The 27,989-nt window shown below is 46.6% G+C and overlaps 1 protein-coding gene across 5 annotated transcripts in view; it reads left to right on the forward strand.

The window, feature by feature from the left end:
* Positions 1–27,989, forward strand: part of PRKCE (protein kinase C epsilon) — a 497,130-nt gene that overhangs the window by 158,768 nt on the left and 310,373 nt on the right. For 4 of the 5 annotated variants that reach the window (XR_006215687.1, XM_042981318.1, XM_007097856.3 and 1 more), the window contains exon 2: positions 24,666–24,729. Coding sequence is in view for 3 of the 5 variants with exons in the window: in XM_042981318.1 (XP_042837252.1) it covers positions 24,666–24,729 (64 nt within the window). In the remaining 2 variants the exon portion in view is untranslated. Of the gene's footprint in view, positions 1–22,034; positions 22,128–24,665; positions 24,730–27,989 lie in introns of those variants that run through there. The other variant, XM_042981320.1, reaches the window with a different exon arrangement.

Consider the following 27,989-nt stretch of genomic DNA (forward strand, 5'->3'; position numbering starts at 1 on the left):
AGAGACAGAATGCAGGGCTCGAACTTATGAACTGCAAGATCATGACCTGAGCCAAAGTCAGACACTTAACCGACTGAGCCACCCAGGAGCCCCTACTATGAACTTTTTAAATAAGAGTGTCACTAAAAATCCATAGGAGCGTACCCAATTGGGGGGGGGAGGGTGGTGGAGACTGTTCGGTGAGGAAGTTACTCAATGTGTGCCGAGCGTCTCTGTGTGTATGTGACACGGGTAGGTGCCTGCCCTGGTGGCAGCGGGGAGGGGACACATGCCTCTACACCACCAGCTGCAACCCCATCCATCCTTTCCAGTAATGGCAGTAGCTAGCTTCTTATTGGGCATTGCAGTTTGCATGTGATAGGACTTTGCAGTTTGCCAATACCATCTGTCAAATATCTTATCTTATAAAATCCTCAAATAACCCTCAAATTCTGCCAACAATGAGGCTCAAGAAGGTTTAGTGGCCTGACGGCACCCTGGAGGCCTGTGTGTTAAGGCAGTCTCAGTGCTCTGTCTTCCTGCTTTTGCAGAGAGCTGGGAGGGGCAGGGGTCATGTCACGGCCTGCTCTCGGGGTTCTGGGCAAGCAACAGGCAGGGTTTCATCCAGCTGGGGTAGGAACCAGACGAGGCTCAGCCTCCCTGGAATTTCTCCTTTTTAAGCCTGGAGTCGTGCAGAGTTTAAATCAGTTTGGTCTTTGGAGTGTGACAGGAGAAAAGAAGGTGACCCGTTTGTGATTCAGTGACCAGCAGTAGGAATTGCACAATCATTTTGCGTAATCGGCCGGCCCATAAGGTACCATTAGCTATCTGTCACATAGAAATGTAAGTCCTGTTTTTTTATTTTTTTGGCATTCGTGGGACATGTTTTTGCTACATCAAAGCATTCGCTCCAAATATTTGGGAGTGGAGGCGTAAACACCAATCAATCCTGCAATTTGTAGATCTCTATCTTCGGAAGATGGATAGGCTGGGTGGTCCACACCCCCTTCTGGATTTGAAAGTTGACTTTCATCTGAGCCATAAGGATAACATTTATGAGATCAATACCTCACCGGAAGTTTTAGCAAGGAAAGAACAAACTACCCTGGGTCTCAGTCATCCTAACAGATGTTTATTTAGGAAGGACAGGACCCTGGTGGGCAAGTCTCAGAAACTGTTATTAAATGAGAACATCTAAAGGATTCATCTTACACTTTGGGATGCAGCCCTCTATCCCGCTTTCATCCGCAGTTTTTCCCATCTGCCTTATCTCACTCCCAGGCCAGCTCTTTGAGCTGACAATTCAGAAGAACAGAAGAGTCAAGGAGCCTCTGGCTTTGGTGGAGAATGACCGCTGGCTGCAGTTTCACTACGAGGAGGTGGAGACCTGTTTCTGATCTTTGGAATGTCTTGCTTTCCCTTTTGCCCTGTGTCAGCACTTACCGCGCATGTCTCCAAAACATGTGCAAGGATGAAAAGCTGTATAAACATCCGTGAAGTTGCCCACAAAGTGTATCCAGTAGCTTGCAAGAATCTGGGGTGTTTGCTGAGGAGAGAATGCAAGTGACAACAGTTCATCGTGTTGGCTTGAATGCTTAGATGGATATTTCATGTTTGAAATGTTGGAGGCGATGAGAAGGAGGTAGGGAGGAAAACCTGGAGTGTAGTCTTCAGTGACAGGAAGATCTGTGTCGAGGGGGAGGCATTTCCTCTCCTGCCTAAACAAAGCACAGGGAGGAGGTAATAATAACCATAATGATGATGGTGGCTTTAATACATATTTACACCGTCAGGCATAATTTCTGTGCATTTTATATAGATGAACAATAGCCCTATGAGACAGGTCTTGTTGTATCTGTAATTTGCGGATTGAGACTGAGGCGTGAAGGGAGTAATTGACTTGCCCAGGGTCACATGGCTATGACGTGGAGCTGGAGCCCAGGAAGTCTGGCTCCTCAGTCATTTGTGCACCATGTGGTAGGTTTTCCTCTTGACTTAAGAACTCAGCTGGCTCACAACGCTGTCTTTCCTCTGGGGCGGGCGGGGAGGACACCACTTTTATGAGTCAAGGTGTACAGTGTGGATCCAAGAGGACGCGTCGTCCTCGATTGTTACAGCCATGGAGCTGAGTGGCTGTTCCGTTCCTCCAAAGCATGTGGTTTCGGGAATGATTCTTTTCTTCCAGCTTGCTCTCTGCCAGGCTGGCTTGTTGTTAGCATGTGGTTTTTCAGGTTCCTGAGCTGGGGATGGGAGTCCAGGTGATGGAAATGCAGGGCATACATAGTACAGATGGGACGTGGGACATGGGACGTGGGAGGTTGGAGGATGGGGGCCAGAGCTGAATGACACCGTATGGCAAGCTGGTTCATGCAGTTGTTCACCTCAGAGCCTCGAGAGCCCCCAACTTAATGCTTTGAAACCTGTGGTGGTACATTGGGCAGTGTGGGATGTAATGCAAGTCGTAATTCATTTTTCCAATAAAGCCTCAGACGTGGCTCTCTGGGTAAATGAAGAACAATGGTGACACTGCCAGGAAGCAACAACACAAGGAAGTAATTGCATCAAGATGGGGCTGAGCCATGTCACTGCACAGCCCAGCGCCTCCATAGAGTATGGATCCGGAGTGGCTGTTTCTTTGAAAAGGAATGGGGAGTTTAACAGGGGTTGGAAGTGATCACTGGTCTGGAGAATGCAGATGGAACTGGGATGTGGCACTTTTACAGGACTGGGATGAGCTCAGCAGCAAAATGAAGGAGAATGCTTTCAGGGGGTGGGACTGCAGGAGTGGATCTTCAGTGGGATTTTCCAGCTGAATGTAATGGAAACATCATGGCGCTTCAGTTTTTCTTGGTATGACATCATCGAACAAACAAGAGTCATTGAATACTTCAAGTGCCCAACAGCGCTCCATGTGCTCATGGTGGGAGAGGGGCATCTCGGGGGGGGGGGGATGCACATACAAGGATGTAGGTGCGGACCGGCCTTTGAGGGGTCCCACTATTGAGAGCGGGGGTAGGTTCTGGGTGGACGTAAGTCTGAAAGTTTAGGTAGGTTTTATCGAGTTTCAGTCTGTGGGATTGGAAGGAACAGCCTGTGCTGAGGAAGGGAGGGTGGAGTGAGGAAGGCCTGGGGTGGGGTGCCAGTGGGGGGAGAAGGCAGGACGAGAGGGGGACAGGGATGGGGTGGGGAGGGGAGGGGGCCGGTGGCCGGTGGGGGGTCCAGTATGGCTGAAGCAGAGGGATGGGAGAGAGAGTTGGAAATTCCACTTGGGGCTGAGCTTTAAAGAATGTTAAATGCCAACAAGAGAAGTTGTGACTTGTGACAATAGAAATTACAAAACCGAAGATTTTAACTTTGTTATTTGGAAAATGAGGTGCCTAGGGGAACTTTGATCTTTAAGTCTTGATTCAGGACCCAAATGACATTGAAGTTCTCAAGCTGAAAGCTTCGTTGCTTCATTTATTGAGTTCTTGACTATTCTGAACGCTCTGCTTTATGCATGACGGTTGTAGATTCCCCACCCTGTCCCTGGGGGAATGTACAGTGGAGGTGGCTGGGGGCAGGGGCAAGAGAGGGCCCAGGGTCATGTGGGCCCAGTGGCAGAGGCCAGGTGACAAACCTGGCTTTCGGGCTCTCCTGCAGGATAACAAGCTGAAATGCTCTGAGGCCTAGCTCTGGCTCTCTCACTTCCAGAGAGCTTGTGTGGCTTGATCCCTTACACAAGACTGCAGAGAGCCAGCATCTCTGAGCCTCAAGGGTTGAGGGAGCCAAGCCTGGGATGGGGGTGGGGGTAGGGGGAGAGAGGCGCTGTGTTTAGGACTTCCAAGGCTAGCCTGGGGTCATTCACCCTTCCAAGCCCCCATGCCCTCTGGGCATCTCGTATAGTGTAGGCACACTACCCGATTGTTGTTTTAGAAACTGGTTGATTGATGGAAAGGAGGTGTGGCTTTTGAAAACTACCCTTTACATCTAGAGTCACTTTGCTCAACATTGAACACTTAGAAGTTGAAGTAATTATGTCCTTCAAGTTAGAATGCTGAGGAAAGATGGAGTATCACAGCCTGGAGTAGAAACAAGTAACAAATATATTTTTTATTGGTAAGTAGACTCTACACCCAACGTGGGGCTTGAACTCACGACCCAGAGATCGAGAGTTGCACGCTGCACCCGCTGAGCCAGCCAGGCACCCCCAAAGCAAATACTGTTTGAAAAGCTCCTATGCGTGGGGTCCTTAACTAGGGCCCGGGGGCTGAAAGACAGAAGGAAAGAGGGGAGTATAGAGCGGGGTCATGCCCCTGCAAGCTCCCTGTGGCGTCTACCTGAGGACCAGTAATACAGGTGAGAGGAGACTTCCTGACAACCTAAACGATGCTCAGTGCCAGAGGAAGGGCCCCATGGAGAATCCTGGAGGAGGTGTGAGGAGTCAGGCTGGGCCCCAGAGTACAGTGTGAGGCTGGAGGCCAGCACGTGTGGGGGAGCTCAGGCAGCCTGGTGGCTGGGTGGGCCTGCCTGGAGCACGGGGCCTTTGCGGTGGGGAGGAGCACAGGGAGCCGAATGTCACCCTGTGGGCAGAGAGAGGTGTGGGGAAAGAGGCATCGTGATGACCGTGTGGTACATCCATCAGTTGGGTTTGCATGTGGAGGGTGGATGAGTTCTGGGGAGTAGAAGGGAAGCTCTGGGGTCCTCAGGCCCGATTCTGTGAGGGCTGGCCCTGGGGGATGGGAATGCAAACAAAGCGTGGGCCCGGCAGCCTCTGAAGAAGGATTTGAGGGGCTCAGTGACTGACCAGATGTGAGGGGCCCAGTGTGGGAGGACCCCGAGACGGCCTTTGTCCAGCGCTCTGTCTTTCTGAATTCTTTGTAGGTATGCCTTCGGAAGTTTTTGCATGAAGTCAGGGTGTACTGGTTGTTGTGTACATCAAATGTGTGTGTGTACAAACACATGCAGAGGCGAGAAAGCTGTGTTCCCACCACCTCCGGAGGCGGGGGGGAAGGTAATTTTGTTGTTTGCGCGGAGCCCGTGGCATTTGAAGAGCACTACTTTCCAGTGAAGGAAGCCTGAGCTAGCCCTGGGGAGCGGTGCTGCGGTTCTAGGGGAAATTAGAAAAGCAGCCAGAACTGTGCACTTGCTGGCTGCCCCAGGAGATACAGTCAGGGAGAGTGTGCAGTGAAGGGTGACTGCCCGCGGTCCCCAACTCTGCAAGGTTACTTTCTTCCTTTCGCCCGGCTGTGGATGCCCTGGAAGAACTCTGGGCAGGAGAGAGCCTTGTGCTGCGGGCTGTGCGCTTTCAGCCTGGTTAACTTGGCAGGTGAGGTAGCGAGAGGTGCATTTGGGGATGTTGTGGACCAGGAGGTATGGATCTATGTCCCTCACTGCATGTGCTGCATGATGGAGGATTAACCCTCCTAAGACTGGTTTCTGTTTTCTCCCTTAGGAGTGTTTATTTTTAACCTTCTCTCTCTGTTAGGAGAGCTGCTTCTTAGCTCTGCATATTGGCAATGATGCCCTTATGCAAAACATAAACTCGCATTAATAATTACCCTTGTTCCTATGATTGGTATGTAATGGCCTAAACAAAAGGATACGCCAAATACGTGAAGTTTCTCGTTAGTCTTCTGATTGGGACGGTCACTTCCTTGTAACTAATACCTGTTACCAACCCTCACCCCAATTGTACAGGTGCCATGCTGGGCCTGGGGAGACAAAGGTGGATGGGGGCCTGTTCTGCAAGAGCCCAGGCTCCCACGGAAGTTGTTCCTCGTTGTCAAGCCCTGTGTGCCCCAGGAGACTTGGCGGAGAGGGAAGCGGGCTCAGCTAGGGCTTGGAGCACTGGAGTGAATTCCCAGGGCTGTGATTCTTAAAGTTGAGAAACTGGTCCTGACAGCCACATCCTTCCCAGTGCCCCAAACAGCACACCCGGGGCCGCCAGGTTTTTCAGCAGTGACCTTGATTCTCTGCTCTTTCTGGATAAAGAGAAATTGGAATTTGTTGGAAAATATTTCGTGCGGCGGCTGAAACGTTGAATTCACTTTCTCGGACAGACTCTTGCAAGCTTTGGATCCCATTACATTGGGAAGCCTGTTATTCACCGCCAGGTTAACGAATGAAAGAATCAGAGTAACTTGGATCGAGAGGAGAATCGAGTGGTCGGTTTGCGCATATTTGGCTCATTAGATACCAGGGTCAGTGTCACACCCTATGAGAGTCACCCACAGCAATAATTTGTGGGGGTGGGGAGGCAGAGAGGAAGTCACGAGTGGGCCATGACAGTGTCCCCTCCCCCGTCCCTGCTTGGTGTGAATGCCAGCCACAAGTTTCCAAGGAGGACACCTTCCATGTGTCTGTGATAGGCAGCTTCAGGTTTTCCATAGCTATTCCTTTGGCTGCATTCTATTTCCCAGCTGGCTCCCTGGGTCCAGTTCCTCCTCTGGTGGCATGCTCTGCTCTGCCTCTGGCACCATGGAGGCATCTGAGATGCATGTGCCCAGGGCAGCTGGTTTTGTCCCTCGCTGGTGGCTTGCACAGCAGTTGCCAGCCAGAAGTCACCGTTCCCGGCATGCGTGAGGGCAGGGCGTCTGGATAGGCTGACAGGGACCAAGCTTTGCACTGCCAAGGAATGCTCATCACGTTGCTGGCTTTTCCTCGGCACTGCTGGGAGATTGGCAGGCATGTTTCACACTCTGAAGGCTGCCGCAGCCTCTGTCCCGCCGATTGCTGACTTTGCACAACCGGCTTTCTACAGTGGCCCAGCCAAGCCTGGTCATATGGAAGTTTACCGGGTTTGGTGGTGGTGAGGTAATCTCAAGACAGTCAAAGGGAATTGGGGGTAATTTGCAGGCTTCAGCAGGACAGTCTTATTGTTAACTCAATTAATGCCATTAATCCTCCCTAATCATCTAAGGTAAACAGACAGCCTTTGAAGTCAGGGAAAACGTCTTTATGAAGAAAGGAAAGCAGGAAGTGATCAACTCCTTTTTTCTGCAAAGCACTTATTGTTGTGAATCCTCAACACAACATTAAGAGCTACAGCCACCTACTGTATCTTCATGAGAGGGTCAGGAAAAGGCCTGGAGAGTCTCTTCAGAGGGGCCATGATGAGAGCCAGAAAGGACAGCAGTGGCTGTGGTTACCCATCCCTTTGTCCCTAGCAAGGTATTGGGTTGAATTGGTTGGAACGGGAGGTGGGAAGGGTTTGAGTTCAATGAGGCACCTGCTCCCCAGCTGAGGTCTTTACAAAAACCTAGGGTTGGCCTTGGAACATGGGTCCACCTGGATATTGAAGTTGAGTACTTCCTTCTCCCCCCACCCTTCTTTTTGTCTTATGGGGAATTTCGAACATGTACAGAAGTGGACAAGGTAGGATAATGGACTCCCCTCTATCTACTGCCCGGTTTCAACACTTATCTTGACCAGTTTTCCATTTTCTGCGTGTTGCTCACCTGTTTATGAATAAAGGAGCTCCCAACATTTCTAATAGAGATCTCTTGTCTCTTGTTTCTTAGAATTGAGATGGGCCAATGGTTTAGGCTGATCTGGAGGTCTTCTGAGCCTCGGAATCTGCATCCTGGGCAGTTGAAATGGATGGGGGGCGGGGGGTTGGGTGGTGGGGTCTGGGAAGGCAGCAGAACCTGGGTCTCTTTGGGGGTTGGATGGATTTGTGAGTAGAACTACCTTTTAATTTTTTTTGTAACTGTGTACAAGGTTACTTATCTTCAGTAAACCAGCAAGCATGGTCCAGAGCGTGTTTATCCTCAGGAATGGATGTAGGCATAGCAGTGTGCATGATGGCAGCCAAGTCCACAGCAGCTTCCCTGGCCTTGTTCTAAATCCTCTCACCTCTTCTCTGTCTTGCCTTAGAACACAAGGCTGCCCCTGTCGGGACCTTGTGGTTCTGCAGCTCAAGGGGACAGCAGGGGGAGGGGCTGAGACACCGCATCTAGGAGCAGCGTTTTCCTGTGACAGGCCTGGGGTCTGGGTGTCCTTCTGGAAGCCTCTGCCACCACATCCTGACAGAAGTTTGGAGTTTGGGTGTTTAGATGGTGGGAGGAAGGACACTCAGTCTATTAAAGCAACAGCAGTAGGCAGACGGGCTTCCCAGAAACAGGAAATGTCTTTATGCTAACTACAAGCATTATTTCTGGTTTTCTACATTTTTCCCCCTCATCACACACACCCCACCTTGCAACAGCTACAGCGAGTAGTTCAGCGGTGCATGAAGTCAGTGTTTAACAGTCTTAGTAAAAACTATGGATGTGTGTGTGTGTGTGTGTGTGTGTGTGTGTGTGTGTGAGAGAGAGAGAGAGAGAGAGAGAAGGAGGGAGATTTTTTGCTATCTCTTTTGAAGACATGGAGAAAACCAAGAAAACCAAGGCTTTTATAAGCCATGTATCTATGATAAGTGCTTGGTGTTTGCTTGATGGTGGTGGTTTGGAGGAAAGAAGGAGGGAAGTCAAAGTTGACTCCAGCCAAGATTGGAGGTCAGTCCTCTGCATGGGGGTCTTTTCACACATCGCCCAATCTCTGTGTGTTGGAGGGCCCTTGGGATCAATTCTCAGCCTTCCAGTGTCATGGCTCACTCAAACTACAGACCTACAACCCTTATCCAAAACCTTTAGGGCCAGATTTGCTTAGAAATCATTTTTTTTTTTTATTCTAGAAGGTTCATATAGTATATATTCTATGTATTACACAACACCTCCAGCAGACCATAGGGCAGCCCTTCATGATCAAACAAATTAAGATTTCTAGCACAAATGGATAAACATTCACTTTAATGGGGTAAATATGAACAATAAATAGCCTTGTGTTAGCATGGGTCAGGGTTTGTTGCCAAATGATTTTGACCCAAACTTCAGAAAAAGTCAAATTTTTAGAGCCTTTTGCATGTCAAGGTTGTGGGTCAGGGCCTGTGGATCTGTATCGTTTACCTGTAGTGACTACCAAATCCAGATCATAAGCTTGGGCCCTTCCCTGCGTGTATGCAGTTGTCTTTGGCTGTCTCAGAGGTGTCTCGAGCCCAGCCTGTGCACACCCTCTTTCTGGCGCCCCTTCTCCCGTCCACCCCGCTCCGGTCCTTCTCCTGCTCGGCTGATGGCAGCTCCATGTTTGGCTCAGGCCAAAAATCTCCGCGCTATCCTTGAGCCCACTTTTCATCTCTAACCTTGCGTCCAATCCTGTTGTTGGCTCTACCTTCAGAATATATCCAGAATCTGGCCACTGGCCATCACTACTACTACCATCCCTTCCTGGCCACCATTGTCTCCCACCTGGATGCTTAGGAGAGCCTCCTAAGCCGCCCTCCTGCTTCCTCGTTTGTGCCTCAGGTTTATTCTCCATACAGCAGCCAGAGTGACCTTTCCAAAGCGTAAGCCACAGCGTGTCACTGCTCTGCTCAGACTCTCTCCTGGCTCCCCATCTCTCTGGGAGCCAAAGCCCAAGTACTCACGGTGCTTCACTTCTCTGACCTCACCTCCAGCTGCCTCTCCCCTCCCTCTATTCCAGTCACATCTGCCTCCACTACTCCTGGCCAGGCCAAGTCCTCTCCCACTTCTACGCCTTTGCACTGGTTCTTCTCTCTGCTTCCGATGCTTCCATTCCCCTTCCAGAAACCCACAGGCCTGGATCCTTTGAGTATCAGGAAGGCCATCCTTGATGAATTAACAGATACATTAACATACAATCACCAAACCCAAACTTTGAAAAGTGCCTTTCTGCAGCCAAGGCATGAAATAATCTAAATGAAAACCAACAAAAACTCCAACACATTAGAAGAGATCTATTAATGAAAACTAAGTTCCAGTTACACATCCACTCTGAGCCATAAACAAAGCATTGACTACTGTAAGGATAGAGTTGGATGTTCTGTTTTTCTTTGATCTCTTTGAAAGGCTGAGAACTTTCCTTATGCTTGAGCAGTGATTTGTCTTCTATTTCTTTCAAGCCCTACCCAGTTAATTAAGTAATTAATGATTGTAGATAGCCCCAAGCTGTCCTCACAAAGTAGATTTGGGTTCATGAAATCTATCTCATATGGTCTATAGCACAATATATATGTGATATAACTCTTTTCTGTGGTTGTCCAAAATATATAGGGAAGTCTAACATCCAGGATAGAACACTGTGAATTAAGCAACTATTTCTGACATTTAGGGCTTGAACAGATAATTTTCAGGTCCCCTTTGCTGTGTGCTTTAGGAAGGTCTCTCCTTCTGACTCAGATGTTGGTGTGGCCTTCAGAACACATATGTCTGATTTGTGTCTCCACCTGCACTAACCTGTTCATTTTATAAGACCTGGGACTTCATTAAGGTGGAGAAAATGAGAGCAGAATGTATAAGGGGAGTTGTTCATTTTCAGAGACTAGATAGTCTGTGCATTCATATATAATTTGTACATGTAACACTTGCATATTCATTTATTTATAGAAAAAAACCCCAACTTAACTTTAACACGCACTCATTAGAGTACATGTTCAGGCAGGCCGTGTCCCAGAAAACTGGAAGTTATGCCCAACTTATTGACATCTTTTTCACCTTTTTGATACAAAATCTAGAAGCTTTTAGAATTTGATGTTTTCCTTCAAAATTCAATAGAGTCACAATATGTCCCATGATGAGTAATTATCCAATGGGTGGAAAATTTTTTACTGATTATGATATAGAAATATAGAAATAAATTCTATTTTTCTTTATAGTATATAAATTTGAGACTTATGCTTGAGTTTTGTAGAACGAGCGTTGTTAATTATTATTTTTTCAATGTCTTCTAAAATTTGAAGACAAATAGAGAATATATTCCAAAGTATTCCTGTAGAAATAAAATGGTGACGCAGCATAGCTAGCTAGGTCATAGGCACTGTATGGGCGTGTCACAACAAAAATGTTTGCTTGTTACCTGATGAATAAAGTCTATGTTGTTATGAAAGTCTATTACATGAAAGGTAGTTTATTTCTTTATTTTACTTGTTTTTAAATTTTTTAATGTTTATTTTTGAGAGACAGAGAGACAAAGCGTGAGCAAGTGAGAGGCAGAGAGAGAGGGAGACACAGAATCCGAAGCAGGCTCCAGGCTCTGAGCTGTCAGCACAGAGCCCGATGCGGGGCTCGAACCCATGAAATGCGAGATCATGGCCTGAGCTGAAGTCAGAATAAGCCACCCAGGTGCCCCCATGAAAGGTAGTTTAAAGGCAACAGTGTGTAAGGTGTAAAAATGTGGACCATATCACTCAATAGAAACAGAGGAACACAAGTAGAGAAAGAGGTTTGATCAAAGAAAAGGATTTGTAGTGTCTATTTGGTTGAGCTATGGAAGCTTTTCCTTAATATGTTCAAATTGTATCTAATTAAGAATATGCCTGGCTACTCTCAAATGGGTGATTAGGATTGAGTAGTGCTATTATTATATGACCAGAAAGCTACACTTTAAAAAATATGTAAATTTAAAATAATGTTTCTCATTTTTAACTTGCACTGTAACTCTACTGAAAATTAGAATAACTGAGTTTCTTTTTTTCTTTTTCCCCTTCCCTTCCCTTCCCCTCCCTTCCCTCCCCTTCCTTTCCCTTCTCTTCCCTTCCCTATCCTCCTTCCTGGCTATGGGTAATTTACTCAGGTGCCTAAATGGATTGTTTAATCTCATCGTGCCTCAGTTTCCTTACTTATAAATGAGGGGATTGAGCAACACAATATTCTTCAAGCAACAACAAATTTATTGATTTTTTAACCACAAAAGTTATAGTGGGACATAGAAGAAAAGTAAAATGTTTAGAAAAGTATAGAAATGCAAAAAAAAACCTTACACACTATTTCACTCCTCCTTAGATAATCTTTTTTTCCCCTTTGTGTATATACCCACCCATATACCTTTTGTGTTTGTTTTACAAAATTGTACCATAGAATATATATTCCTTTATCATCTCATTTTTCCTTCACTTAATACAGTACTTTGCATATCTCTTTATGTCATTAAATATAATTCAGCAAGATCTTTCTTTGTGATGGCATGGTATTTAATGATTTGAATATGCCACAATTTATTTAAATAGTTTGCTACTATTAAACAATTAGTTTCTAATTTTACACTCTTAAAAAAATGCTGTAATGATCATCCTTGTTGTTAAATCCTTGTGCACATGTGTGATTTGGGATAAATTCCCAGAAATGGAATTGCTAGGTCAAAGGATTTTTGTTATATAACGCCAAACCCCTCTCTACAAATTCTGTGCCAGTTTACACTTCATCAGCAGTGTGCAAGAGTGTCTGTTTCTTTTCTACTCTCACCAGCACAGGATTATATCATTTAAGATGATATGCTTTTAGATTTTCCATTCAAGATCGTCTTGAAGCAAAAATGTTTGCTCCTCTGCTTACTAAAGACCCCATCTAAATAATAGACAAAGAAAAAAAGGGGAGGGATAAAATTCTATAACAACTAAGTCAGCAGAAGGGATCTATCATCACATTATCCCAGTGACTTTCTGGGGATGAAAGTAGAGGGCAGGGTGGCAATTGATGGGACAGAATGGCAATACTGAAGAGTCACAGCCAAGAACATGTGCAGAAGATACTGGAGCCTCGTCTGCAGGACCCAGAAGGGGCTCCAAGTTTGAAGACTGTAGGAACCTCGAAGATGTGAGATGTGTAGCTGAAAACATGTGCCTATCTAAAGGTCTATATGTACAACTATGTACTCCCTACTCTCACTACAGAAGGTCCTGGAGCCAGACTCTGACTCCCAGGTAAAAAGATGGATGGTTCTTTCAAAAGCAAATGGTGCAATGCTTTGGGGAGAACTGGCAAGGCTGGTGTGGGGATCCCTTGCTAGAATGGTCAGCTCCCACTCTCTAACCCTAAGACCACTGGACTGGTATCCACAGAAATATGTTGCATCCATAAACCTAAATAAATAAGTCAAAATTTTAAAAGGGATGCTATGAGAAAGGAGAAAATAGCAAGGCATTTCTGGAAACACAGCATAATATCATCAGGAATAAAAGTACAGTGGAAGAGTTGTAAGTCAAAGCCAAGGAAATCTCCTAGAATATGGGCAAAGAAGATAAAAGTATAACACATAGTAAGAGACATAGGGATCATCCTACTGGTCCAACATCTGGATAATAGGCGTTTCATAGAGAAAATGAGGCCAATAGCAAAAAACAAAAGAGAAAAGCCTCTTCCACAAGTTGAGTTTCAGCACAATGAATCAGAAAAGGACAGCCTGAGACGTATCTTTGTGAGAGTCCACAACACTAAGATAAAAAAGATTCTAGAACTTCCAGAGAGTGAAAACAAAATGGAGTCACCTACTAAACAACAGCTGTCAAGCTGACATGAGATTCGTTGGCAATATTTATGTTAGAAAAAGAAAGTTCTGAGAGATCATGATTTTTTTTAACTTAGAATTCTGTATAGAGCCAAGTATCAATCATGTGTGAGGACAGGCACACAAGGTCTTAGCTGGATTTCAATGTACTCTTAATCAATATTTCAATCAGAACTTTATCTCAGTGAGTACTTTACTGGTAAAAACAAGGGAATAACCCAGAACAAAGAAGATGATGGATTCCAGCAACAGTGGCTGCATTCAGCAGAGCAGTGAAAAGAAGTCACAGCACTACTGCTGGGTAGCAGACCAGAGAGTGGTCCGTCCATTAGGAAGAGGAGGAGAGTGGGGGTTTCTAGAAAGGCAAACCCAAGAGATAAGGACCCAGGGAAAACTTGATGATCTCAGAAAGGCAATTGACTGAGTGGGGGAAAAAATCCATTTAGATTAGATACTAGATATAGTTTCCATTGGGTGGCACATGGGTTTTCACATTGGACCCATGGAAAAGACAATATATGTAATACCATTTACAAAGTTAGGATAAATAAACACTGTTAATTTGTTTTCAGATTTTTGAAACAGCATATACAGAAAACTCAATTACAATGAGAGAACAGAGCATCACTGTTGTCAACATTGATAGTCTAACAGTAGAGACACATAGATGGGGGTGGAGGTCGGTGGGAGAGGTGATCGCAGGACAGAGAGGGCTGGAGGCACCAATGTCCTCTAGTTGTAATGTGGAGGCCTAGGAAATATTGTCTATAGCCAACAGAACAAGAGATTGACATTTGACATTGCTTTTTTTGCAGTTGCAGAGAATAGAGAAGGAACTGAGAATTGTGATGTATATTTTGTGGAGGGGGAAAGTGGAAGGAGGTGGTGAGAGTACTAAATCCTCATTGATCACAGCAGCAAGGCAAAAGAGAGTGTCTAAAATAAAAAATCAGGAAATTGAGGTACAAGCATTTTATTTAGGGACATGGCAGTGATACCAGCAAAACCCAAATAGAAATTCTTAAAATTGGCCCCCCCCTGGGGAATAATGGGGCAGGGGACTGTTGCTTCTCATTATAAGATTCACATGTAGTTTTTTATTTTTAACAACTGAACGTATCATGAGACTTAATTTTGTTTATGTTTTAATAAACAAATAACACAAAAATACCAAAAGCAAAAGCACCTGTGGTTCATTTGATAGGGAAAAAGAACATTTAAAAAACTCTTACCCTTTAATTCCTATTTCTTTGCTTATTTAAAAAAATTTTTTTAATGTTTTAATTTATTTTTGAGAGACAGAGAGAGACAGCATGAGTGCAGGAGGAGCAGAGAGAGGGAGACATGGAATCTGAAGCAGGTTCCAGGCTCTGAGCTGTCAGCACAGAGCCTGACGCAGGGCTCGAACTCACAAACTGTGAGATCACAACCTGAGCCGAAGTCAGAGGCCTAACTGACTGAGCCACCGAGGCGCCCTATTTCTTTGCTTATTTTAACCAAGTGATTTCCAAGTGGCTTATGACTCTTAAATTTCATACTTATGTGAATTTTATAAAATGCAACCAGGAGCATTGGGTCCAGAGTTGGAGAGCCCTACTGTAATCCAGGCTTCTCATCTTCAAGCTGTGAGAATGTGGGCAGGTTATTTAAATCTATAAGCCTCAGTTTCTCATCCCTGAAAGAATAAGGACATTGCCTCCCTTACACAGATAACATGTGTAAAGTGCTCAATAAAGGGTGTTTATTGGGGTTGTGATTATTATTAGGAACCAGACACCCTCTCGAGGAGCTCAGAAGTGATGGAGAACAATTACATGTCTTGGATTTTGAATGGAGTCAAGAAATGAACATCTTTGTGAGCAGCGATTCGTGGAAGGTTCTGCTGGGTTGTCCTAGGACAGAGATAGAGAAGTTCCTGGTTTGAAGGTAATTTTTCTGGTTGCACAGTCCTGAGCTCTTCCAGCTCAGCTTGCCTAAGCTGTTCTCCATGGATCCATTCAGTTTCACTTGGAGTCTCTAGTGTTCACCTGCCTTGTGCCCAGCCCTGGAGCAAGAAGTGCAGAACACTCCCACCCCAAAGGAACGCTTGGCTCACAGTCTGGGCAGGAAGTAACAATAATGGCCCAACACCTTACATTTATAGGCTGTGAGCTGTGTGCCAGGCACAGCTCCAAGTGCTACACCATGTCATTTGAACCTCCCAACACCATGAGGCAGGCGCCACTGATGTTCTCAATTCATAGATGAGGAAATTGAAACAAGGGCCACACAGTTTGTAACAGGCAGAGCTAGGATTTGAACCCAGGTGGTCTAGCTTTAGACACTACAATGTATTGGTCTTCTGTGACAAATAGGAAATGTAGAATAAGACACACACATACAAATATGCCCATAGAGAGAGACCACTGCAAGGCAAAATGCAAAATGCAAACTGCAGATTGGTAGTGGGATAGTTTTCACTTCACAACACTGGGGGTAAGTGCCTCCATTTCCTTCTGTTTGCATGCACCATCTCCTCTTGGGATGCACAATCATGCACTGCCATTTCCCTGAAGGAAGATAGAAAATCTATACTGTTCCTGTCTGAAGCTTTGTAAACCGTTGCACACTGTTGATCCTGGGTTTGGCACCTTTGGATGTTTTCTTAGTGCAGGAAAGCATTGTGTACACATAGAGTTATTTGTTTTTAGCCACCTCTGTCATCCCACGGAGCCAGCTCTCCGGGTCTATTTCTGAGCCTGTTGAAAAGAGGAAGCAGGTGCTAACTTGAGTTGACTTCAGTTGTGGCCTTGGAAGAGCTTAGGATCTGTGACACAGACCTCCAGTCCAGCCCGGAGGACTGCCACATGGAGATGATGGCTGCTGGTGGGTTGGTTGCCATGACTTGGCTACAGAGGATGGGAAAACAATCTGTTAGCCAGTTTCTAGGGGCATTTAAGATGTGTCTGGTGGGGCACCTGGGCCACTCAGTCAGTTAAGCACCCAACTTCGGCTCAGGTCATGATCTCACGGTTCATGAGGTCGAGCCCTGCATCGGGCTCTGTGCTGACAGCTCAGAGCCTGGAGCCTGCTTCGGTTTCTGTGTCTCCCTCTCTCTCTGCACCTCCCCTGCTCGTGCTTTCTCTCTCTCTCTCTCTCTCTCTCTCTCTCTCTCTCTCTCTCTCTCTTAAAAATAAACATAAAAAAAAATTAAGATGTGTCTTGTAACTGAAGCAAACTGCTCTCTGGGGGATTGGAGGTTAGAAATAGCTAAGGCAAAAGGTATTGACTTAAATTTAAATTATGTAAAAAGTTAACCCAAGAACACGACTTAAAAAATCAAAGGGTTCAAGAGAGCTTTAGTGAAGAATAAGCCTTTTCCTGATTTCTGGTCCCCAATCCTGTAGTTTCTATCTCTTAAGGCAACCCCTGCTTCCTGTTGATTAAGACTTCTGGAAATAATCAATGTGGAACAAGTGTGAGGGCGTGTGTGAGAGTGTGTGAGGGCATACACACACATACACGCCCATTTTATTCACACAGTAGCCTAGCATAATAAACACATCGCACCTTGCTTGTCCCCCCCAACCCCTGCCCACTTAATATATCCCAGGGATCAGCACATTTCAACCTTTTCATTCTTTTTTTCGGGCTTGTCTAGCGATCTACCACATGATGTATCCTATTTTATTTAAGCAGTTCCCTATTCGTGGATATTTAGGTACTTAAGGTCATTTAAAGATCTTCTAAAGCATCTGGTGTTATTGTCTTGAAAGACAGTCACACACAGACAAATTTAAATAAGTCAGCAGGCTCTTAAACCTACATTTTGGATGTGTGTTTCTTGCTATTATTGTATTTTGATCACACAAGACAGAAGAAGGTGGCTGTGCCTGTGAGTGTGTTTTGCACACGTGGGTGGATGTGTGAATGTGTGTGCCTACACAGGTAGGTGTACATTATGTTGTGTGACAGATGTACTCTTGAAAAACTCTGAATGAACCCGTTTATTTTTAAAACTGGAATATGAAATTTTAAATGCCCTGAGGGTGGGAAGATGATTTGTTATTTAGAGGAAACTTGCAGAGGAATCCTTGTGTCAAAATGAAATGATGGCTTCTTTTTTTCCCTTTTACAAAATGGCTTCATTGAGGTCTAATTTATATACAATAAAATGCATTCATTTTAAGTGTTTGGCTTGATGGAGTTTGACAAATGTATACATTCATGTAACCACCGCCTCAATCAAGATACAGAAAACTGGGGGCACCTGGGTGGCTCAATAGGTTGAACATCTGACTTTGGCTCAGGTCATGATCTTGCGGTTGGTGAGTTCAAGCCATGTGTTGGGCTCTGTGCTGACAGCTCGGAGCCTGGAGCCTGCTTCGGATTCTGTGTCTCCCTCTCTCTCTCTGCCCCTACCCTGCTCACACACTGTCTCTCTCAAAGTAAATAAAAACATAAAAAAATATTAAAAGAAAAAGATACAGAAAAATTAACCCCATGCCCAAAAGCTCCTCTGTGCCTCTATGTTCACCTCCCACCCACCTTCACCTCCGGGAGATCACAGATATGCTTTTTATCACTATAGATTGGTTTTGCCTGTTCTAGGACATCATATGAGTGGAATCGCCCATGATATATTCTCTTAACGTTTGGCTTCATTCTCGCAGCGACACATTTTGTTGCATATATCAGTAGTCCATTCTTCATTGCCAAGCAAAATTCCATCGTATGCATGCAGCATGGTTTGCATACTCCTTTACCTGTTGTTGGCCATTTGGGTTGTTGCCAGCATTTAGCTGTTATGAATGAAGCTGCTGGGAACATTTATGTCCAGGTTGCTGGCTTCCCAAGTGACTCATCTCCATAATTCAGTTGTGCAGATTCGCTTTAAAGTCAGGCCATTCATCCATTGAGCCAACATGCACAATATGTATTAAATCCCTCCCATGTGCTGGTCAGACAGGACTCTGCCCTGCAGGCATATACACTAAAGCCCTCATAATATCTTTGCACTGCCACGGTAAGTGTTTGAGAGAGAAACAACGCTCGTCTCCCTTATTTTAGGGAAGTAAATGCTATTGGAAGCCTTAAAATATTTAATTACGTGGGCACTCTGTGCTTTCAAACAGTGCACGCTACCAGTAAGGCCTGGTAGCCACGTCCTCCCCAAATGAAATCTTTAATCAGCAGCCGGTTTCAACATTGGCGCCCAGCAGCGTGCTCATCGTTCAGGGTTTTCCAAAGTGGAAGTGAGGAGGATGCCTGCTGTCTGAAGGTCTCCTGCAATGTCTAGGGTGCCTCTTCCGTGCCAGGTGCCTCCAGAGACTGTGATATGACTGTGGTGTCACCAGGGGACAATGGCCAGCAAAAAGGGGTGTGTAGGACTTGGGAAATGGGACCCCTGTTTGGGGAAGGAACCCTGGAATTTCTCTCTTGATGGTTCCCTTTATACCTCTGCGTCCCTCACTCCGGTCCCCTCCCCTCCTCCAAGGGAAAAAGAAACAGACTCTTATCTAGGGCTTAATTGGGGCAACACAGGCAGGGCAAGCCTCCCTTCCTCCTTCTCATCCTTTCTGGATTCATCTTTTTCTTTTCTTTTTTTAATGTTTTATTTATTTTTGAGAGAGACAGAGACAGAGTGTGAGTGGGGGAGGGGCAGAGAGAGAGAGAGAGAGAGGGAAACACAGAAGCTGAAGCAGGTTCCAGGCTCTGAGCTGTCAGCACAGAACCCGACACAGGGCTCGAACCCACGAACCGTGAGGTCGTGACCTGAGCTGAAGTAAGACGCTTAACAGACTGAGCCATCCAAGTGCCCCTGGATTCGTCTTTTTCTGACCCACTCCCTACTTCTGGCTTCTTTCTAGGCCCTAGAGCCTGACAGCAGAGGGAAAAGGAAGCAAAACTCAAATTGGGCATGTGTGACCTTTGCGGATTGTTCCAAGGGAAGGTTTGTCTAGAGGTCTCTGGAGGAAGTTGAGCCTGTGGTTAGGGGGAGTCTTGACAGTGAGTTTCTTACCTCCTTTGACTTGAACTCAATCACCCCCCCACACACCCCGCAAAACACGGGCGTGCAGACACCTGTGGGTCACAGTGACATGGCAATACCGCCTAAGCAGGCCGCCCATTGCCACGGCATCGGCAGGAGTTTCTGCTGGACGGGTGAGGTGTGGGGGAGGCCTGTTGGCCGAGAGGCCAGAGTTGAGGCTTCGAGCTTGGACTCCAGGCTGTCCAGCTCTGGGGCGCTCATCCCTCCCTAGCTCCCTCCCTAGCCGTGCAGTGCTGGCCACTTGCCTTCCTTAATCTCAGCTTTCTCACGCATACAGTGGCGCTCACAGTACTTATTATCTTACAGGTTAATTGTGAGGAATACATGAAATAGTGTGCGTGAAGGATTTGTGAAGTCGGGCATCACCTGGAGAAGTGCCTGTGATACTTTTGTGCTTTTCAGAGGTGGATCTTGCATGGGTTTCTATGGTTTAGGCTCTTTCCCCATTGCCTTGTTCCTTATTCACAAGAGGGGAGCTCTTGTTTATGCCCAGAGCCTGTTGCCCCCAAGAACTCTGGGAGGCCAGAAGGGTGCCAGAGGCATTGCTCTGTCACCAGCTGCCCGGGCTGGGGAGCCCGTCAGTTGCAGGTGAGCAGGAGAGCCGGAGGCCTTGGGAAGAGAGGCCTGGCCCTGGATTGTCAGAGAAGGCTTCCCAGGCTGGTTGGGGTTTTGGGACAGGAGCTCCGGCAGAGTCTTCTCCAGACAGCCTTGGGGGCGGGGGGGGGGGGGGGGTCAGAATCCTGCCTAAAGCCCTCTGAGCTCCAGTTTTTCCATCCAAAAAGTAGGGAGTATTGCTGGCCACACGGGAGGTTAAGGGAATGAATGCAGATCAAGCACCCACATGGTGTCTGAGGCATAGAGGGAGCTCGGAAGCTCCACCGTCCCCCTCCCCTTCTCCTTCTCTCATGAGCACCTCATGACCCCTCTGGTGACCAAAGCTATAGCCTGTTTTGCCCCGGGGTTCCCCACAGGCTGGGCATGAAACTCTCACTACAGTGCTTTATTTGATAATCCCAACTCTGTAACGCCGTCAGATGTCCTGGAATAGCATGTAATAATGTCAATTTAGGGCAAGAAAATGCCTTTTTTGTTGGAGCACAGCTTGACCGAGTGGAGGGAATGTTGGACTATGCAGCACATTTGAAGACTTGGCTTTTTAATAACAAGAGCACCAGCGGTAACTGAGTATTTTGTGCCAGGCACCGTGCTGAGTGCTTTACACAGGCTATCTCATTTAACAGATGTGACAGGGTCTGTTATTAGCTCCATTTCGCGAAGAAGCCTTCTGAGGCTCAGAGAAGGTAGTCGCTTGCTTCAGGCCAGAGAGCCAGTAGGTTCACACATAACCACCCTGTACCGAGTACCTCCTGGGTGCCAAGTGCTTTATGTGTGTTTCGTGGCATTTTTACAGCAGCCCATTTCACAGATGATGAGACTGAGGCCACGACTCAGAGAACGCAAATAATTGCCTGAGCTGGGATTCAGCCCTGGTCAGACTCCAAAGGCTGTGTTTGTCTTTCCCACTGTTCTACTGCCTTGCTCCTGGCCTCAGCTGGAGGGGTAGCCAAAGGCGCTAGAGGTCCAAAGAAAACAGACATAGACATACTATCTCTGTGATGGTAGCTGGGAAGACTCATCAAGTAAAGGTAGGAGTTTCAAGGCGATTTGATAAATAGGGTTGCATCTGGGATCATTTGCAGGAACCCTGAGTGCAGGAGAAAGAGCTTAGAACCAATCCTGGGAATGGCTAGGAGGAGAGAGGAGGCCTTCTTTCATGTACTGCCAGCTGCCTGGTGGTGACGGCAATCGACAGCTTGCAGGGGTTTTGCAGGGCTGGGCACCTTCGTTGCTTCATTATCCGGGCCAGGTAATTGTGAGCAGAACTTGTGATTAAATTAATTTGACCATGAGGTTGCTGCACACTCCATCACGTTTTGTACCTGATAAGCCTCCAGTCATCTGTGTTGAAGTCCTACCTCCCTACATGGTTCTCAGCGCCTCCTCACTCGGCCGGCTGGGGCCCCGCCAGCCCTCCGTGGCCATCTGCCCAGGCTGCAAAGCTCTTTGTTGCTTTTGGCATGCTTAATAGCTTAATTTCTATTTTTCTGTTTGGAAATGCAGTTCATCGGCATTGAGGCAGCAGTGGGTGCTAAAATGGTGTCTGATTGCTATCTTGAATGTTAATATCCTAATACATTTTATCGTCAATGACCTGTCCCCCCCCTTGCCACAAGTTCTCACTCGCCCTTTGCAAAGAGAGGCAGGCTGCTTGCCTTCCAATAGGCCCTCGCAGCCCATCTCATTCCTTTTCTGTCTCCCTCCCTGCTTTTCACAGATAGCATTGTATTCTGCCAATGCAGTCCGAAGTCGTGGGAAACCTCGGAGTTGGAGGATATGAGAAATTGTTTCATTTAGCTGGCAGGGTTTAATAGAGATGATCTAATCTCTGAAAGGCATACATTATTTAAATTCCATGCTTTTGGACAAGAGGACCCCTGATATTTGTGGCAGGGACAGGATTTTGGTTTGGCTCTGTTCAGTGGAGCTGACTGGTGGTTTTCCTGTTTGTAATTTCGTGTGGGGGCTGGGTTATGCTTGTGGCAGTGTGTGTGGGGGCGGGGGGGGGTGTGTGGGGCGGGGATTCCTAGTGGTGAGGGTGCCAGAAAACATTTTCTTTAGACAGAAACCTAAAATCACAGATTCTTGGGACAGAAACTGTGGGGAGAGTCATCCCCTGGCATCACCACTCTGTTATTGGGTTTCCATCTGGATCCCAATCTCCAGATCCCAAACTCAGGTGAGCGGCCCCCGTGGGGCAACCACTGGAGACTTCTCTTGGTGGACCTGGATTTTTTCTTTTTTAATGTTTATTTATTTATTTTGAGAGAGTGCATAAGTGGGGGAGAGCAGAGAGAGAGAGAGAGAGAGAGAGAGAGAGAGAATCTTAAGCAGCTTCCATGTTGTTAGTGTAGAGCCCAAAGTGGGTCTTGAACCCATGAACTGTGAGATCATGACCTGAGCCAAAATCAAGAGTTGGATGCTGAACTGATTGAGCCACCCAGGTGCCCCAGTGGAACTGAAATTTTGAGAGAAACCTTGAACACTCAACCACTAAAGACTGAGTCTGGGGGCGGGGGGGCACCTGGGCTCAGTTGGTTAAGTGTCCAACTTCAGCTCAGGTCATGATCTCACAGTTCGTGAGTTCAAGCCCCACAGCAGGCAGGCAGGCTCTCTGCTGTCAGCACGGAACCGGCTTTGGATCTTCCGTGTCCCTCTTTCTCTGCCCCTCCCCCGCTCACTCTGGTATGCTCTCTGTCTCTCTCTCTCTTGAAAATAAACATTGAGAAAAAAAAAATTAGAAAAAAAAAAGAAAAGACTGAGTCCGCAAAGAAAGTAGGGCTCACGCGTGTCTCGGAGAACCTGTACTGTGAGGGGCGTGAGGTGCTGGGGGAGGGACCTGGAGAATATCAGTCCAAGGTGAATATTTTTCACCTCACAGGGAGTACGTAGTGATCGTGGGAAAGCCACCTCTTCTTCCCCTGCTACTTCATTTGAATGTCGCGTTAGTACAGGTCACATGCCTGCCTACCTTCCTGGAGGTGGGCCTTGCAGGGGCAAATGACCCCAGAATAGGCTCTCAGAGTTCTGAACATAAAGTCTTTCCCCCTCCCCGAAGCTTTATTGGGTGTCTCCTGACTAATGGACATTGAGGTGGGCGCTAGATATATACATGTAATTCTCATACTCTCTGCCTAGCCGAGGAGGTGGACATATGGACGATGTGTTACAGGAACTGCAGGTCAGATGTGCATGTGTCTCGTCGGGGCACAAATGAAGGGGTAATCAATTCTGACTGGGAATATCTGGAAAGGCTTCAGAGAGGAGGGGATAATTGACCTCAGCCTTGAATGAGAAGGAGGTGTTCACCAGACTGACCCTTTCTAAGTGGTGCTTGATGAATGTGTGTCTCTGCTCTTTGCTGGAGACAGTGAAACAGAAAAGGAGGGGTAGTGGTTCCTGCCCTCAAGAATTTCACAGCTTGCTGGGGAGACGGGCCTGGCATGGACGTACGAGCCAATTAAAGCTCTGTGCAGACAGATGGAATTGCGGAGGCGAGGATAGGCCACCGGGGGTACTTGGTGATCCAGGGTTTCCAGAGTTACTCCTCTCTCATGGAGGACACAGTTTCTGTAAGGACAGTTCAGACCTTGCAAAGATGTCAAGTGGAAGAGGCCCAGGCGTTCTGCCTTGACTTGTCAGCCTGGTTCTATATAGAAACAGCTAGCTGGATTTGGAGGTGGGCAGGGAGGAAGTGAGAGTGGGTGGAGAAGGCCGATGGTAAGAATGTAGCGGTATTGGCTCACTGTTTACAACCCGGGTAGAATCTGGGGTTTGCAAAACACACGTATCAACACGCAGCTTGAACACTCGGGCCCTCCAGTGTTGCATGGGCACCACGCACACTCCCAGCCTTTGCTTCTGCTGTCTCGGTTCTTCCACCTTGAATGACTCCCCTTTCTTGTCTTCATGAGGTCTTCCCAGACTGCTCTTCAACACTGATTTCCAACCTGCCAGATACTTAACCGGTTATCCTCTGTCGCTCATCACCAAGCCGGGTTCAGCATTGTTCTCCGTTTTTTAACTCCCCGATGAGAGTGTAAACACCTTCAGAGTGTGAATGGCATCTTATGCTTTTCTTTCCTCCCCTGTGAGCAGTTTGTGTAGCACAGAGAACACGGCTTTCTCTAGATGGTCTTGCCACTAAATCTCAGCCTTGCCACTTTCGCTAAAACGCTGATCTCAGCTTCCTTCTCTGTGAAATGGCGTAACCAGGGGTTTCTCAACTTTGACACTATTGGCATCTGGGACTGGATAATGCTTCGTCGTGGGTACCATCTGTCCGCTGTAGGATACTTAGCACGATCCCTTGCTCCCACCCATTAAATGCCACTGGCAGCCCTTCCTTTCCAGACATGACCATGAAAAACATCTCCAGATAATTTTTGTGTCCCAAAAAGCTTCCCTGTGTCAAGCGTCCCCTGTGCCAAGTTTCTCTTGTGCAGGAAGATCACTTCCAGTTGAGAACCACTGGGATGACATTACCTATTGGGTCGGTATCAGACCTCCTCGTGCTGCATCCGGAACACAGCTGACGTTCCACAAATGCCGATTCTCCTGCATTCCTGATTCACCCCACACTTGGCACGCTACAGGTTGATGAGTTGAACGGAGCTGTGACCCTAGGTTTTAGCAGTTCAGGGTGGAAAAGTCATGGAACTCTCCAGCTGTTTCCCACAATGCATTAACAGAGTCACTATCATTTTCTTAATTGCAGATTGATCTGGAGCCAGAAGGAAGAGTGTATGTGATCATTGATCTGTCGGGGTCGTCGGGTGAAGGTAGGAGGATGTGACCTCTCCTCATTGTTCTCTTCCATTGACCCTTTGTCTAACGTTGTCTCCCTCCCCTCTGTGGCTGGGACGTATTACAGTGACATTTAATTAATTGGCACCTTTCAAAGGAAAAGGTTATTTTGAAGATGCTTACGCCTGTGTACCAAAAGGGACCAGCCATCTGTTAGCTTTGGTGGAGCAGAGGGAAGATTTTTGACTTACCAAGTAAGGCCAACAAAGCAGGCGTCCCTGCACGCTGGTGCAAAAGGCAGGCTTCAGTAGAGCGGCAGCCTCTCCCCGGAGGCTCGCGTGGGGTGTGTGTGAGTGTGGGGGGAAGGAAGTAAAACCAGTTGGTCTAACGGTATTCTGAAATGAAACAAATAAGGTGTCAAATTTCAGAATCTTATTTTTTTCGAGCTTTTATAGAAGTGTTACTTCTTTTTACAGTTCCCCACGCAGGCAAAAGCCCTGCTTATAGAGAGAAATAATGGGGTAAGGGAATGTCTGCTCCCTACTGGATGATGAAATAGGGTGTAGATGTTCTCTGATGGTTGGATTTTTCTTCTTTCTTTCTCCATACACCCTCTTCTCTCCGTCCTGTCTTGGCCCATTTACTACCTTTAAAGGCTTGCCGGGTGGCGAGGACTGAGCAATCAGAGTAGAAGGGAAGACTGGACAGTAAAACCTTGTCCACACAGAACAGGGAGACGGTGGCAGATGTAGGCCCCAGGGAGGCTTGGGAACTAGGGCTGGAATTTATTGGGGACCATCTTTCCTCTCCTCTCTCTATGCGCAGGAGGACAGAACAGTTGGCTTTAATGTCATGGCAGAAAGATGGATGGGAAGGCCAAGGCTGGTTCCTCCTGGCGATGAGAAAAAAAAATGGAACTCAGGGACTGTGGCAGTCTTTAGGGAAAGACAGCTCCCGTAGACCTGGCTGGAAGACCGGGGTCTTTTAAAGCATCTCTCCGGAATGCTGGAGATTACAAGCACAAAGTCACAATGCCACATGGTCTCCTTGCTTTAGGGATGAGCTCTAGTTTGCAGTTCAGTAGTGGGAGGAGAGATTATGCTCGCAGACTCAGTGGAGTGGGTCAAACGATGTGCTTGACAGTTGTGCCTGATGGTTTTCATTTGGCTAATTTATCACCCAGTTTCAACAGGTGTTCAGAATAATTCAATAATTGTGTGTATATGGGGCTTATAATAGAATTCAGTCCTCTTTGAATAGATCTCAATTATTCGGCATAGGTTTAAAACTTTAAACAGCCTTCCAAAATTGGTCTCGTACATTTTCTTCTCTTTACTGCAATTACATTTTGGCGTTTCCAGCTTTCCTTCTCTACCCTCGGCTCTGAGCAGCCCAGAATAGAATCTGTTGTAGAAGATTCAGGGATTTAGCAATGTTTCGTGTGAAATATTTAAGATGTGCCAAAGGGCCTGAAGAATAATAAAATGAGCACCAGTGTACCCACCACCCAGATTAAGAAATAAAGCAATGATTAGGGTGGAAGCTGGCACTGCTTTTAACGTAGCGTGTGATCCCAAATTCAGCAGACCTAAAAGTATTACAGTGGCCTCCTGATTGTAGATCCCAGCGAAAATTTTGATGAGCAAAATCAACTCCCCCTTTCCTTGCATAATCTATATGTCATAGGAAAATTAGGAAAATTAACAAAATATACCTTTCCTGTGCCAAAATGCTGGGTAACTGATCAGAGGGCTTAGGTTATTATTATTATTTTTTTTGCTTTGAAAAGATGAAACACTTGTGAAATTATGGAAGACCCCTTTTTTTACGTTAGACAGAAAGGATAGGGAACGAATGAATGAGTAAATAAATCAGAAGCAATTGATTTTTTTCCTCCTTGCTTCTGTGACTTATTGCATGTGAATGGCCAAAGCAATTTTCATTGGGCTGAATTCGGAGTGTATTTTTTTTTTTTATCTCTTTCATCTTAAGAAAATAGAGTTTACTTCAGAAATGCTGACACATGCCAGACTCTGTAAAGTGCTAGCATGTGTTGCTCTGAAGAAAAGGAAAACTTTTTTTGCCCCCCTCCCCTTTTTTTTTCTCACTGTTCCCGGATTTGGGAGTCTTTCTCTGGATGGTGGGAAAGAGTTCCAGCAACCTCTTTGTAGGAGCTGACCTTGTTGTGCTCCGTTTGCGTTCTGTACATCTGTTCGCCCATCATACCGTTGAGACTTTGAAGATCTCCTGCTCCAGAGGTTTTGGGAAGGGGTTGGGGGTGGGGTGGGGCGAGGAGAGGAGCAAAGGTTGGGTAGCCACAACATGTGTTACCTAGACTGCATGAGAAGGGTCCAGTGCAAAACACGGTTGTCCCAGCTGGACTGTGGATGTTCACAAATTCTTATCTAACTCCCTTTCTTTAGTGAAAGCACCTCACTGTACTCTACAAAAGCATGCAAAGAGAGTTGCAATGAAGCAGGGCTGACAGGTTCACTCTGTTATTCTGCCGTCCGGCATCCCTTCAGCTCGCCTGTCTCAAATGCTCCAGTCCCATCAGTGGACAAAAATACCTATGTTCATAGCGATCACATACACTTTACAATACAGGCAAACAGCAAAGAGCCCAGGGAGAGGTGTGGGATGAGGCTGTGTGGATATGGCTCCGAACCCAGGACGCGCCAAAGGTTTCTTTTTCTTGCTAACACACTGTAGAACGCCTGGACGTTTGAGTCTGCCAGAGCTGGAGCTAATGTGATTTCTAGCTGTCTAATAAAATTCCACTGCTTGCATGTCCTGTGCAGCTCACCATAATGGGATTTGACTGGTGTGTGCTTTAGCTAAACCAGGCACCCTAACCCCAGATGTAAGGGGTCAGGCATGATGACAGTGAAGGCCATTTCCGGTCATGCAGTTTCGATCTCTGGTCTCATGTGAACAGCTATCAGAGCTCAAAGTTGAGGACTGGCTAATATCTGTAGCAGGTTGAAGGAGTTGAAGGAAATGGGCTCTATTGGATAGGCACCACACCAGGCACTTTACCTACATTATCCCCAGTAGTGAACCTTCCAGAATACTCATGTGGGATCTTCCAGTCTCGGGTGCCTCTTAGTGTTTGCTTTTATCCTAAGTAATAGCCACCTGGCTTCCTGGTAAACATAGCACTACAGGCTCACCGGATACTTAAATACTTAAATCAGAGCATAATTAGCCCAGGTGACAGACGCATGAACAGCAATGTTATTCTCAAGTGTGCAAAGTATTATCTCCTGCTGTGCACATTAGTTAGCCTTTCTAC

The sequence above is a fragment of the Panthera tigris genome, chromosome A3, assembly GCF_018350195.1.
Source record: "Panthera tigris isolate Pti1 chromosome A3, P.tigris_Pti1_mat1.1, whole genome shotgun sequence".
Taxonomy (NCBI): Eukaryota; Metazoa; Chordata; class Mammalia; order Carnivora; family Felidae; genus Panthera; species Panthera tigris.